At 42.5% G+C, this 15,609-nt stretch overlaps 1 protein-coding gene across 8 annotated transcripts in view; it reads right to left on the bottom strand.

The window, feature by feature from the left end:
- The window catches only part of ZNF608 (zinc finger protein 608), a 113,107-nt gene that overhangs the window by 11,336 nt on the left and 86,162 nt on the right, over nucleotides 1-15,609 (bottom strand). For all 8 annotated transcript variants that reach the window (XM_077138782.1, XM_077138787.1, XM_077138784.1 and 5 more), the window contains one exon: nucleotides 284-371. In XM_077138782.1, the coding sequence (XP_076994897.1) occupies nucleotides 284-371 (88 nt within the window). The remainder of the gene's footprint in view (nucleotides 1-283; nucleotides 372-15,609) is intronic.

The raw sequence follows: 15,609 nt of genomic DNA, 5'->3' as shown, positions 1-15,609 counted from the left end.
AATCCAGTTCAAATTCCCATTTTGAGAAAAGAAAACAAAAGAGGGAGAAGGGCTGGGGAGGAGAGTTCTCCTGATAAGAAAAGAAGTCCAGCATCTGCATTTCACTGGGATTTGTCCTGAACTGCTCATTTCTCTTTTGCCTGGTTTCAATTATAGGCAGACTTTTATGTATTATTAATCACCCTCTATAGTTTCCTTGCGAAGAGAGGAACGGGGAGGGAAAGAGGAAGGAGAAGGAAAGAAGAGAGAAAACGGGGCCTGAAATAAAAGTCCGCATGCAGACCTGGGAGGGGCCCAGTCGTGCTTGGTGCAGTCCAGGAGGGTCCCGACGTAAGTCTTGTTCCGCCACGTGACATTGACCACGAGGACACCTGCAGGGGTGGAGAACGAAGAGGGAATACAGTGAGCGCCCATTATTCTGTTTCCGGTGTATTTATTTATATATTTTTACCAGCAAGGTTCTGTTCTCATTTGCTTTCAAACGCTGCGGTTTGCTTTCTTCTTCTTTCTGGTTTCACTGACCTCAGGTTAAAAACCCACAGGAAACTCTGTGTGTGTGTGTGTGTGTGTGTGTGTGTGCATGCGCATGCGTGCATGCATGCACTACAAAAGGGTGAGACTGAGTGTGAGAGTGTAATCAAGATGCCGCTGACAGAAGGAAATAGGTTTTGCCATGTCCTGCTGTAAAACAGCAACACTCACCTCTTAATTTTTCTATTATTACACATAATTGCTTTCGTTTGGCAAGCAGCCAACATAAACTTAGCGCCAGTTACCAGTGCTTAAACCAGAAGGTGACAGAAAGGAGTCGGTCTTGTTTTCAAGCCAATAATTTAAAAAAACAGTGATTTTTATTTATTAAAAAATCATATAGAGTCATAAAAATAGGTATAGAGGAGAAAGTGAGGACTCAGACAGGGTCCACGTAAACAGTCGGCTACGCTTTCTCTTTCTAAATCCCCCCCTTCCAGGACTTTGTGAGACAAGAATCAGCTTTGGAATGGTATCTGTTTCACTGTTTGGTCTTGTTTCATATTAAGGGATTCTAAAACAGCCCTCTTAAGAAAATAAATGTGCACAATAGATGTGCTCTTGGGGTTATCTTCAGAATCAACTTTAGTAAGCATTTGCCACAGAGGATTAGGACAAAAAAAAAAATGTCTAAACCAACACACTTGTTTCCTGCAAGCCATTCTGCTTTTCCCTACTGCTTTACAGAAAGACAATCTAATTTACCACTGCATCTGTGACTTACTAAACTTAAGTGCACCTAATATACCAAATGACACAGAGAAAGAAAATAAACATCCTCTTTGTTTCTCTAGTGTATGAATACCATATCGATTGTATCTTTAAAAAATACCATATAGATATATATCTTTAAATAATTCCTTTGAAGCATATATTAAAGGGGCCTAGATTTTGAAATATATATACCATCTTTAGATAAAGAAATCTCTAAAAGCAAGTCTTTGTTTTCTTTTCTGCAGTTACTCCCCATTCTTCCTTGGAAACATCAGGGGACATTACTCAAAGTCTCTTTAGTTGTCTGCTTACTTGCTTTTCCACTGCCCTTTTGAATTTTATAGAAAACCTGTATTGTGTTCCTTTATGGTGAGGGAAATCAAACAAGGTAGGACTCATTTCCTTGGGAATGTTTTAACAGCAGGTAAAATATTTGAATGGTTGGGACTCAAGTACAGGGGACGGAGGGATTTCTTTCAAAAGTTTCAAAAGGAGATTTTTAAATTGTTTCCCATATGGTCTATGTTGCTATTGCTTAGATGACAGCTGGATTTACTCGCTGCAGTAGAGCAAATATATATATTTGGTTGGATGAAGCAAAGCAAGCATTTCCTCAAATCACAGTTGAGTCTATTGTAATCCCCTCAGGAAAATGTTTTAATCCATGAAGTATAAAAATTCCTATTGAGATGAGAATCAATGGAAATTAGGCATTTGGTCAAATTTCGCAGAAGACAGAACAATTGGAGGAAAGGATTCTTTATGAGCACAGCCCTTCAGGAAAAGGGAGGGAGGTGGGAGGGGAGGAGAAGGGGAAGGCTCCGTTGGTTTTCTCATCATCTGCTCTCTGGGGCACTGTGTGTGGTGTCGAAGACCTTTGCAGCTGCTTAAAATTCTTTAGCATGTCAGCGATATTTACAGTGCAGGAATAGATCTGCCAGATTACTGCCGGAAGGGTGCTGCGTTGTTAGATGCAATAGGCTGAAGCACTGCGTTCCAGAGTCCTTGATGTAGCACCAATGTATAATTAAAATTGCTTGAAAGGAAACATGAAAGAAACAACAAACCTTCCATTCTTGCAGTAATAAAATTAAAAACAGGAAAAGTCTGCACAGACACTTAACATTTGTCTGCAGTGAAAGGCTTTTGTTACTGCTTTTCCCCCAAGGGTTTCGCGTTTCCAGCGAAGCCCGGCCGCGGATTGGCCAGCGCCTGCCGCTCACGCTCGCGCCTGATTGGCCGGGCCGCGACGGGGCAGGGCCAGCTCAGCGGAGGGCCGGGCCCGGTTGGGGCCGCGCGGGCAGCGGGGCCTGGCGTGGGGGGTGCCCGGCCATGGAGGCCCGCTGCCCTGCTTGGTAAGCGAGCACCGGGTCGGAGGCCCGCGCCCGCCGCCGTGGTGACTGGGCGCCGCCTGCGCGGCCGCACGGGACAGAGGCCTGGGGCTGGGTGCGAGGCCGCCGCCCAAACGGGCGGTTCCTCCCTGGTCATCGAGCCGCACAGTGTGAAGCCACGGGAAAGGCTGACCTGAGGCTGCAACTTCCACGCTGTGAAACTAGCCACATCTCCTGCTATTTCTAGAAGCCACACAAGCAACCTGTTATCCAAGTCCAAGCAGTCTTTTAGTTGTTTATGATTACTGTTATTCTTACCCTCGGGGGGATAGAATATAGTAACGAAAAGCCACTTTCAGCTTCACATCAGGCCACCTAGATTTATCTAGAAGCCCTCGGTGTGCAGCGGCCAACACACGCACCGCTGCAGGCGGAGGCTGACCAGGCCCGTCCGGCAGCGTCCGGCAGCGCCGACTGGGGTGGGCCTCTGGGCCCCGAGTTGCTATCAGAGCTCCTGCGCCCAGACGCACTTCACGGCCAGGTCAGTGCTTCTCACAGGAGCTACGCAGGTGTACTGTTTCATTTAGGGACATCGATGGCTAGCCAGCATCGTGTTGGGAGGTGCCAAGGAGAGAGGTGATTGAAGTTTTACCTCCAAAAGATGCAAATGATTTGTCATTTTACTGGATTCTCTAAATCTTGAACTTCCGAAACCCATGGTCATCTGAAGCAGACTGTACTGTTTAAAGGAGTAAATGCCCAAAATGAAAAAGTCCTTGTAAAAGAGGACTCATTTGAATTTTATAAATCTGAGCATATTATACTTCTCACTTAAACAAATTGAAAACAAATAGACACTTATTCCAAAATGATTTAAATATTTTCTTTTAATGCACATCTGTTCACTCAACTGCCTAGCCTGTGAGCCATACAAATCCTTTCGGTCTCTGCAGTCCCAAGTCCCACACAGCGGGTCATTATCCTTCCCTCTCCATCCATGGACAGGGCATGGTCTCCTCCAGTGATGCCTGTCCTGTCAATTTTTATATCTGAAAACCATTTGAAGATTGTTACTAATAAAGAATACAGCTGAGGGAAGAATGGATGGTTTGAGAATATGCTCCCCACAGTGGTTTTTCTTCTTTGTACTGTTAACATTTTTGTTTCAAATATGGATACAGAATCTAAGATGCCCCCCCGGAAGACACAATTACCACCGGAACACTTAACAGGAACATGGCCTTTATTAGTATATAACCTGAGCCCCTTACTGTATAACCTAGAAATTAGGATTTAAGGGATGTTTTTGAGAACTGGATCATTATATAGATATGCCTTGCTGCTTTCTGGTATACTGGAGTAGACAGAGTGAAATACCTAAAACCTCTGAACTGTATAATCCAGCTGTCTGGATCCCTGATAATGGTTGTATACTCTTTATCTTGTGCCCGTGATTGTAAAAACCTTGTGACTAACCTTCACTTGTACACAGTTACCCAGTTTTTCGACTTTAGACTCTTGTAATCACTAGACAGCCCCTAATGTTTATTAATGAAGGGCCCTGAGTCAGTCCAGAACTAACCCACCCCAAGAACAAAGGTAGCTTGATAACTGAGTGTGGATCTAACCAACCTGGGCCTGCCTGACATGCGCAGTAGCTTAGACTTTAACCTACAAGTCACCTATACTTCACTATAATACTAAAATTCACTATAATAATAAAATACTAAGCATCAATCACCTTTATACTTGGCACCTCCCAATAGGATGCTGGCTAGCCACAGATGTCCCTACAATGAAACAATACACTTTGCCACCATCTTCTTACATACGTTCTGTGACTAAGCATGTAATCAATCAATCTGCGCATCCTCAATGATTAGATCACCTCCAACTGCATCATCTAGGGCCATATGCTGATTAACCTAAAACCTGCCCATCTTTTGATGCTATAAAACTATCAGGATTACTGCAGTTCAGGGAGACAGAATTGGGGAGCAATAGGCCAAGTGATCTCCTGCTATGTGCCTAGTACTAAACATTTTTCTCCCTTTGGAATGCTGGTGTCTCAGGAATTGGTCATTTGAGTGCAAGGGGCAAAAGAATCCACTGCCTTTGTCGGTAACATTACCTCTAGGCAAAGTAGCCTGAGGTTTCAAAGTATTCCACAGTGATTATGTTCTAATTCTCACTGCCTCCTGTCAATACTTAGCGGGTTAATTGTTCTCGGGAGGGGGTTGTGGGGTGGATGGCCAGGTCCGTCAAGCCTTTACTTGTATCTACCGGGTACACACTAAGTAAATGTCTGGTGCTATGGAATCCATACTGTTTTGGCAGGACCACCAACCAATCTGTATTCCAAGAGTCTGCAATACAGAAGTGGAAGTATAGCTCTACATATCATCCAGTTTGTAGAGCAGACCCTTTATTCCATCACATTAGACCACACCCTTCATGTGCAGTCCCGACGCCTGCCCTAACCACTCTGCAACCCCTATGAGATGGTACAAAGGCCCTCAACACTTGTGTGCCCCTCTTCCCTCCTGCTTCATCACTGATGCCCAGTTATCTTCTAGTTATCTTAAGGGTTTATATGTGTTGAACTAAAGCCTGTCTTTGAAAAGATTGGTCTGGCTGTACCCTCTGATACACTGCAGAGGCAGTCTACCGCATTTTGCACTTGACAGCCTTTTATCCAGGCAAGGACAATTTCCATGTTGACATTTCTCTCCCCTCCGGAGGAAAGACTCCTTGGTTGTTTTTTTCCCCCCTCCGCCCTAAAAAAACTTTCACCAACCATTCTTCACGTCACACTTTTACCTCCCCTGAAAGAAATCTTAAATTTGCCCTAGTCTAAACCCCCAAGGCAAATTTAAGACTCCTAATGAATTAGGGCTAAAGGGAGTCAAATTCCAACGTTGCCTCTTCTCTGAATTCCCTCCAATCACATGCACACCATCCACACCACTTAAAAAACGGTCACTCCCACCTGTCCCCACTGCACACTCCATAAGCAATCCTCTCACCTATGGATGCCTACCCAAATCCATGTTTTCCTCTCCTTTCTGAGTCCACAGTTACATTGCCTTTCTCCGCCTCCCTCCCGGTTAGATGTGGCCATGTGACTGGGTTCTTTGGAAAGAAAAGGAGTTAACTGATGTTGCAACTTCTACTCATAAATAAAGGATGCCTCTCTCCTCCAACTAGACCATACAAGAGCAGTGTTTGCTCCGATAGCCCCTGTGGGGGCAGTGCGTTGCACTCAGGAGGGTTCAGTCAATAATTGGTACAACTAACTAGATGACAACCAAAGAGAGTCCAGATCTGAATCCTAGTGGGTGAATGCTTTTCACTATCACCATGTGTTTTCAATAAGCAAAATCTCCGACTAGCTTACAGATGATAGAAATTCTCTATGGAGAGATTTTACTGTGAAGATGCTATAAATATGGTTTATGAATTATTATTTCTGGTATTTGTGAGGCTGTTTCCTCAAGAACTGGGCAAATGCCTGATTTCCCAGAAGATTAGCTTGACTCTGTTTGTATTACAGTTTAAAGACTGTTTCAGAGTCTTTAAAGTGCCTCATCTCTGGGACAGAAATCTTTGCCAAGCATTGCAAATGCTGAATTTGGAATCAGATATAGGGCTTTTTTTTTGAACGCTTATTCAAACTACCACATCTGGATGGGCTTGGTGTGCACTCGTGCAGGAAACATAAACCTCACTCTAATAACACCAAAATAAAACCCATTTATGCCAGAATCCTTTTTTTAAGTTTACACATTTTTTTCCCAGTAGAAACATCAGTGACAATAAAAATGCCACAATGTGCTCGTTTCATGAGTATAGGATAAAGTTCATATATTTCAGGTATCCTATTACCCAACATTTTTACACAATGTGACTATTGTACAAGGTATCATTTATCACCATTCATTTGTACAGGACTTCCTACCCCCAGTATTTTTTGTTGTTGCTCTGTTTTATTCAATACTGGTGCTTTTAAAATGCTGGGTCTTGAATAGTACACTAGTTCCGTGTTCCAGCTTTAGAGCTTTTACCTTCAGACAGATCTTTCCTCAAGAGACAAAATGAATTTATAATTACTGAGGGATAATTTTAATTTACAACTAAAATTGCCCATAAAATACTTGTTAGCCAAAAAGTGGAGGAACTTTTCTATTGCCTGGGACTGGTATATGCAGCACTATGACAAGAAAACTAAGTGTTGTCACATGACCAGAAAATGCTGTATTTTTTAAAAAGAGCCCTACTGCTGGGCCGAATGTTTGAAGAGTCACTTTAACCACATCCTGTAATCAAACCATCTGGAACACAGAGCTGCGATTAGTCACCCTGAACATTGGGCTTTATCTGAACAAATAGTGTACGGCAATGGAGCTCGGGAGATAGGGCAGAACTAACAAAGGGAAGTGTAATGAAACACTTTATGCCCTAGTGTGCCGCCACCCCAGACATAAACCCCAGAGACACACTGCTCTGCTGCTCTGGTGTTAATGTACTACTTTATAAAAGCACAGTGAGCTTCAAGATTAAAGAACTAGAGGGCTAAAAATTGCTGGTTTGGATAGATCTTCTCTGTCAGTGGCTGGAATATCTTGGCATCACTCTATCTACATTAATTATAACCTCTCAGATGACAGTTCAGCATTCCTATTAGGGTTTGGTGTTATTTTCAAGACATTATAAATCGGGTTCATTTACAGGAGGATAGTTATGATTCTTTATTTGCCAGAGGTTAAGCTGAACACTGAGGCTTTCCTTTTGCTTCACCTAAACTCTGTCCATAAATAAGAAAATAAAGAAATCTTAATCCAAATAAATATACTAAGCCAATACCAAAAAGCAAAAAACAAGGCCAAATGCTGTTCTAATCTATTTGACTGCACTTATTTCTTTCAAAAGTATACCTGATCATTAGGAGTCATCTATGGAGATCGTTTAAAAAAAAATTCTGAAAGAATTTTCTTCCCTAAATACACTGACTGAGCCCTCAAGCACACAAACACACACACACACACACACACACACACACAGCTAAAGAAACCTTGTTTCCCTGTGGGCCTTATGGTTTAATACACAAAAGAACACAGAGCCACTTCCATCACTGTCACCCCCCACCCACCCCTCACCCGGCAGTCTTTGTTCTGAGGCCTGATGAGCTGTATTGATTTGGGAAAATCATTGAGCTTCTTGGAAAACTAGACTCTCGCTTATTCACCGCCATTTATTTCTTTCCCATGAAGACAGGTGGTCAATATCCAGATGACTGGTCAGCTAAAAGAAGGTCTTACTGCTTTCCTTTTTCTTGCTTCCCTAAGTAACATTATCCTTTCCCACTTCTAGAAAATACAACGGGCCAGTAAGAAGGCTTGTGGGTAAGAAGAGGGATCAGAAATAAGGCTTTTGTAAGGCATGGCGAGGAACACTGAAACGCTGTCCCATACATCTGCGTGGGAGTCTGACCCACATGTGTGGTAAATGCTGACAGTATTTCCACAGACCCGCTATTACTTACACAAGTTTAAGCGTTCATGAAAACTTTGATAGTCCAAGATATGACTAAAAAATATATCAAATCTGAGCAAGTCATTAGAACTGAATTGATGTTTAATGCAGAGAGAGATAACGTCACTCCTTTTAAAGAAGCAGCACATAAGTTTTAACAACTTTCCCAGTTATTAAATGTTTCAGGTTAGAAACATTTGGTGGAACACAGAGCATAATGACATGGAGTATCTTTAGGAAGTAATTTTTTAAATGATCAGTAACAAAAGAACACTTCCTTTTATGTTAACATACATTCAGAAAGCAACACTGCCCTACATGGCTTTAGACTACTATCTACCTCTCTCTATCGATCTATCTACCCACCCATCCATCCATATCACTCACACCATAATGTGTAGCCCTTCACAGCTGCTCTACTAGTTTCTGCTTAAGTGCCCAGAGTTCCCACTGGGAGACAGGCAGGAGGACAGACTTACAAGGTCACTAGCTCTCCAGTGACAGAGTATGTGTGTGGACAGGGTAGGAGGAAGCCCCCTGAGCTTGCTTCAGCAAGGGCAGCAAGGCACTAGACATTTAGCCTGCCGGCATCGAAAGCCAACCCAAGCCCCCAAGGGGGAGGTTTTTAGGCAGTGGTCCATCAAGGCTCAGCCAACACACAGCAGGATGTAGTGATAAGCCAGTAAAAGCCAAAAGATAAAGGAAGGGGAAGAGACAGAGAGGGAGACAAAGAAGGATAGGGGAAGACAGGATAGAAAAAATACCAGGTTTTGTGAGACAGGCATTTGGAGCAATTTGAATGCCTAAACTGTATACACAGAAGGCATAAAACGTATATACAAAGTCTATGTATGTGTGTATACATTTGTATAAAGGAGCTTCAATTCTTGTCTTTGATTAAACTTTCCAGTAAATAACCACCTTCCCTTGAGGCTCGGTGGCAGGAGATAAGGAATAGCGCCACTCTGATCTCTGGCCCAGTTCTAAACTTGAGTTTTCACCTGCTCTTTGATTAGGTACCCATTGATTTATCTGACATCTGATAAGTCTAAATAAGTTTCTAGTACCAGCAGGTGTCCCATCCCCCCCCCTTTTTTTCCCTTTTTTTATTGTATAGTATAACATACATACAAAGCAAAGAAATAAAAAAAGCAATAGTTTTAAAGCACTCTTCAACAAGTGGTTACAGGACAGATCCCAGAGTTTGTCAAGGGCTACCATACGATCCTCTCAGATTTTTCCTTCTAGCTGCTCCAGAATATAGGAGGCTAGAGGGCTTAAATACTTTTTTATCATCACAATCGACTTTTTTTCCTTCTTTTTTTTGTAAAAAATAACATACATACAAAAAAGCAATAAAAAAGCACAGCACCACAATTAGTTGTAGAACATATTTCTGAGTTTTGACATGGGTTACAATTCTACAATTATAGGTTTTATTTCTAGGTGCTCTAAGATACTGGAGACTAAAAGATATAAATTTAATGATTCAGCAATCATATTCATTTGTTAAATCCTATCTTCACTGTATAACTCCACCATCACCTTTGATCTTTCCATCCCTCTTTTTAGGGTTATTTGGTCTACGGCAATTCTAAATTTCTCATATTGGAAGGGTCTGTCACTAATATGGGGAAGGGAGATGGAACTATCTGATGTTCTGGAGAGGCTGGGCTAGGTTTCAGGACTTATCTGGACCAGGGACCCATCTGGAGGTTGTAGATTTCTGGAAAATTACTCTAGTGCCTTGAACCCTTGTGGAATCTTATATATTGCTTTAGGTGTTCATTAGGATTGGCTGGAATGGCCCTGGTTGGGGGTTGGCAGGTTATGATAGGTAGCAAGGTCTACCTGAAGCTTGCGTAAGAAAACCTCCAGAGTAGCCTCTTGACTCTAGTTGAACTCTCTCTGCCACTGATACTCTATTAATTACACTTCTTTTCCCCTTTTGGTCAGGATGGAATTGTTGATCCTCCATTCCTCTTTTATAAAGTACAATTTCCTCGTTCACAGTAGCAGGATGGTTTCTCATTCCCCTCCTCCCTTTCTTCATGGGAAGTTGGGGATTCAATGCCAACTGCAACAGAATTGACTTCCCTCCCCCAAGTCAGCCTTAAGCACTTTTAGAATTAGCTATTAGAAGATCATTTATTTCTTCCTTTAAATAAAAACACTAAAAATTTGGGAAAGATCCTCCATACACATTTATTGAACTGGGCCTACTATGGGCCATAATACTGACAAGGTGCTCCTCTTATTCCCTCCTAATACACTGTGCCTTTCTTAGAGGGTAACTGTGGAGGACAGCTGTATACAGGGCACCCCAGCCACACACACAAGCCAGGGGACACCAGAGGTAGGGGGAAGTAGCCTTCACTCACTCCCACTTTCAGACACATATCACTTTAGATAAGTGACTGAAAGAATGCAGGCCTTTCAAATCATCTGTCCCAGTCGTTTCCTGCAGTTAATATAAATTACAGGATCTTTTCAGCTAACGACTTCTGTATCCACAATTGTTATTTCTCCAACTTGAAAATTAGGTTAAGAGAACCACAAAAACAGACAAAAACTATCCTTAAGGCAAAAAACAACACATGGCACTCCACCTCCGCCCCTCACTCCGAAGAGGGCGTAGTCTAAAGCTAAAAGGGGGCAGCAGGGTGCAAACTGCTATGGTGTGGAAAAGCAGGGGTCTGTTTCTTGCCAAATTCTTCTCACATGGCAGGAACAGGAGGAGGAACAGAACAGGAAAGAAGCAAAGTAAATACTGAGATGGATGAAACTAAACAATGCAAAGGAAGCGAAAGAATGAAAAACCTCATATACCTTTGGGGGTGGGGGGCAGCGAGGAAAACGGAATGTGGAGGTATCCAAAGTTCCCAAACCTCACACTCCCACTGCCTCTTGTAGATCAGCCACCAGCCTAGGTCATGGGTGATTAGCAGAGTTTCACGATTAAACACTATTGAATTGCTTGTCAAAATATGTGTAATATAACTAGAGATTATAGGGCTGTGTTTTAAAGTAATTTCATACCAGCCCCAGTCCTTGAGATATAAGGAGACAGTGGGAACCAATTGACAATTATGCTCCACATCAAAACGCTGCTGCTGCTCCACGTATCTCACCAGGATTGAAGAGCCAGGCTTCATATAAATTATGATGCTTTATTTAAAGTCAGAGCACTTATTTGCTTTTTGTGCCAGCTCTGGGTCCTTTTCATCTCGAGCTGTACTGGGCCCAGGAGAGCATACATTCCTACAGCTCTGCTGGCCACCAGCTGTGTCCTCTGTAAATCATAAAACCTCTGAACAAGCCATTCTTTACAAAGGCCAATAGCATTTACTGAAGATGATCACTCTGCTATTATTCCACTCTCTGAAATTTAAAACAGCAATTTGCAACAGCAGCTGAAAACAGGGACTGCCTCTGTGTGTGTGTGTGTGTGTGTGTGTGTGTGTGTGTGTGTAAAAGGGAGGGCTGTGCATGTATATGGTACCCAAAGGGGTACACTTGTGTGCCATGACAAAGCAGCATCCTGGCAAATCTGGCAGGGAGACAGAGGTGTGGGTGTCTGTCGCTCTTCAGTGCCCTCACAAAGAAAGGCGTCAGGGTGAAATGTGCTTGCCTGGAGGTAGCCATGCCCGCAGGCAGCGTGGGAGGTGGTTTACACACACTGGTAAACACCACATAATTGTGGCTCAGGTTCAGAAAGTAAGAAGGAAAACTGGAGGAATGAAATCTAATCGAGTCTAGTCTGCAGTCAGTTTACTTTGAGGATGAGGGAGGCAGAAAGACTCTTTTTAAGAGTGCCCCATAGTAATGAGGCATCCTAAGTGTCTGAAAACGGCTGTGGAGACAGACCGACTTAGTTTGAAGCTCACTTTGTAGCACTGCTCCTCTTGGGCTGACCAAACCTCTCTGTGCCTCAGTTTCCTCATCTATAAAACAGGGGTAATGGAAACATTGAGTAAAATGTGACTTATGTAAGGCATTTAACAATTAGACTGGCATAAAATAGCTGCACAGCAAGTGTCCTTTGTCTTTTTCATCTTTAAACTCTCCTTTAACCGGTCAGAAGCTGAAGAATGGAGGGAGATGCTGAAATCGCAGTAATTCCACATTCAGAAATGCTGCCAGCAGCCAGCCCTCCTGCATTCCTTCCAAGTGAAGCAGCCTCAGATCTGAGCAATTGCCCTAATTATCCTATATTCCTGGTGACCAGGGCTTAATGTTGACACGTGTATGTTTATCATTTAGAACCTTTTGGAATTTTAAGGGCTGCAAATTCTATCCTTAAGAAAGTTTTATTTTTTTCTACACCTGCCACCAATTTCAACCAATATAAAGTTACTTTTCCTAACACATTCATTGCTTGAAGCAAACACTTTCTCATCTGACCACTAGTAAATGATAAAGCCACGTCTTCTGACCACTGATAGTAAAGCCAATGGTGAGCAGGAGGCTCTAAATCACTGAAGCCTTCTCACTGGACTATTTAAGCATAAAGAGGCTTCATTTCAAGTTTTCAGGAACAAGCTAAGTGAATGCCTCACATTTTGTTTAAACTAGAAAAGATTAAATTAAAGCTCTTCAACACCGTGACTACAGAAATGGTGAAGGGCTGGGGGGGCAGGGCGCGGGGAGGGGGTGGGTAGGGTAGAAAGGAAGGGGAAGCAGAGAGAGCAGTTTGAATGCAAACTCATCTTTACAATCCCCACCTGAACAGTCGAGTTTTTCTTGACAATGGTCACAGGCTGGCTTTCCCACCCTCCCCCATTCCACATTCCACAGTTCTTATCTTGCAGGGAAGAAAAAAGCCCAACAGAGTTACAAGTATTTCAATAACGCGCTTAGAGACCAGCTCTTTTCTGTAAACAAGCCTAATGAAGTGTGACTAATAGTGCTCTCACCTAGAGCAGGGCCAAGGTAAAAAGGCCTTTGTTAGCACTTACTGGGGCAAAGTCGTCATTTTGCTGGAGCAGAACAAAACTTGGCTGGTTATTGATTGACCAGCCTCGCTTGGTGTCATTGCCTGGCTGTCTGTTTCTATGTGCTGTGTGTATAAATATAGACACAGAGATGATACCCACGAATGCACACACACATACCCCCAAGCTAAATTTTGGTTATGTCTCTCAGCAAACAGGATGAAGCACCCAAGCGTCTAACTGAAATCTAATTCCTCTGATATTTCTGTCTCCTCTAGTGCTTGATATTACCTAAATAACATTTCCCTAAATGTCAGTACCATGGACCTCAATTTCAGAGCCTGTAAACCGACACTCCCCATGGACACTTAATAGCTTCTGAAGCCACTATGATTCAACCTGACCCGGTGATGACATTCCAGAGGTGATTTACTCTTCTTTGTTTAATAAATTCAAAATTGCTGTCGTTTCCTTTGCTCAAAGCAGGATCGCACCAATTGATTCTGAATTTGGTTCCAAATGACAACTGCTAAGTGAGCATTTGGTGATGACGAAGCACATGTCTTAGTGTTATTAATATACATAGCCATGGTGCTGGCCCAGATTAATTTTTTTTTGGACAGACAGCGAATTCAAGTCCAAACCTCCTGTCCTGGGAATCTAAGCACCAATTTCCATATTAATTATCGACTGCACTCTGGTCTCCTCTGAAACATTAGCCCCCAAGCTGGTAAGTTCTGACCCCAGGAGGCACAGCAACAGTCTCAAACAAGGACTAAGGCGCGAGAGCCCCTCAATCAAGCCCTCCGACAGCTTTTACGGCTCTGCGCATTAGGCCCAAATCAAACTCCAAGACCCCTATTGTTGGCATTCTTCTCTTCTCCTACACCCTGATGAAGTTAGGGTTAAGTCCAAGGCTCCAGCGAGAGAGAAGGGCTATTGTTAGTAACTCCGTCTTTATTGACTCTGACCTGCAGGGCAGCCGCCTTCAAGTCTTTTCCAGAAAGCAATGCACGGTTAATTGCAGCCCATCATCTGGGTGTGCTTTACACACCCCTTTGTCCCTGAAAGAAGACCTGACTTGACATTTCAACATTTTCCCGGGTTACCTTGGAATTCTCTCAACAGTGTGAAAAACAAAAAACAAAACAACCATTCTGGACAAAAACCTGATCTGTACCCACCACAGTCCCTGAATCACGAAATCTAACACCAATCCAAACATGGAATGTTGGGCTGAACGACACTTGGGAGTTGGCAGATATTTAGAGCATTAAATAAATATTTTATTTTCGTGGCAATTATCTGTGGAGACCAGTACATGTAGCAGAAAATAAGTTTGATGGAGGCATGAGATCGAATCTATTATATTCTTTCTGATGTCCTTTGCTTAAAATAACTAAAAAATCTTTTTCAGATGAAACTCTGAGTGGTTTCTGAGAAAGGGAAGAGACTTGTAGCTGTATTTGTGAACAGACAGCAACAGACGAGATGGCCTCAGGCTGAAGAGAGAACAAAATTCTACTCAGGCTTCCTTTGAAGAAATCAGCACTCTAAAAGGAGTTGCAGAATTATTGGTCCAGAGGCTTTCCAGTTTTCTCTGAAAACAGGTGCACCATTATCTTTCTTACCCAAAGTGGCTGCTTTTAAGAGAGGGAGAGGGGAAAGACAAGTAGCCTGGCAGAGAGTCAGCCAGAGAGCCTGGGCCTTGTCTGTGCCATCAAGTGAGCACCAGAAAAAGCTGGTCGCAAGGTGCTGAATGACTAGCTAGACGCTGAATGCTCTGAAGGAGAGATACGATGTCGACATTTGGGGAAACAATTTTCTTGGATCCAAAAAAGTACAAAGACCAAATGGCACGGTTTTTAACTTAGCTTTTGATTTAGACATTTTCTGCCACACAATCCATCAACATTTAGCTAAGGAATTATCCGATTTTAATATATCCCAATATATGAATTAGTGCACACTCTTCCAAATATGTGAGTAGAAAGCCATTTTTTTCTATTTAAATCTGCTCCCTGTATGTATTTGAACATGTACCAACACTAAAATATGTGAATGCAGTACTAGATTTCACTAGCTTTCTGAAAAGGCCCTGATTAAGAGAACAGTGTTTGCAGTGCTGGTAGTCTCATGGTGCATTTTCTGGTGCCATTCAGTCCAGCATAACTTTAATATTAGAGGCAATTACAGCAAGAAAAACTAAAATTTGCAATTAACCTTTTCCTTAAATTGACGTCTTAAATCTTCTTTAAGTCCTCAATTTTTAACAACTGAGTATGCATGGTTATGCACGTTAATCTCATAATGTGCACCAGGGCCAAAACATTTTGTAAGGTAGTCAAAACAAAGATGAATGTATAACCAGTTCTTATGTAAAAGGATTTCCCTGAGTAGTCCCATTTCTGATATCTTACGTTAGGAAAAGATTCAGAGAAAAGCAAAATCAAAATACTCAAGAAGACGCTGTATAAAGATAGGTTACAAATTAGAACTCTCGAATCAGTAAAGATGGAAACAGCAAGGGGACAAAAAACTTGAAACCTACGGATAAGATGAACTCA

Source organism: Tamandua tetradactyla, chromosome 21 (assembly GCF_023851605.1).
Source record: "Tamandua tetradactyla isolate mTamTet1 chromosome 21, mTamTet1.pri, whole genome shotgun sequence".
In the NCBI taxonomy this organism is placed as follows: domain Eukaryota; kingdom Metazoa; phylum Chordata; class Mammalia; order Pilosa; family Myrmecophagidae; genus Tamandua; species Tamandua tetradactyla.
This window is presented reverse-complemented; position numbering and strand designations above follow the sequence as displayed.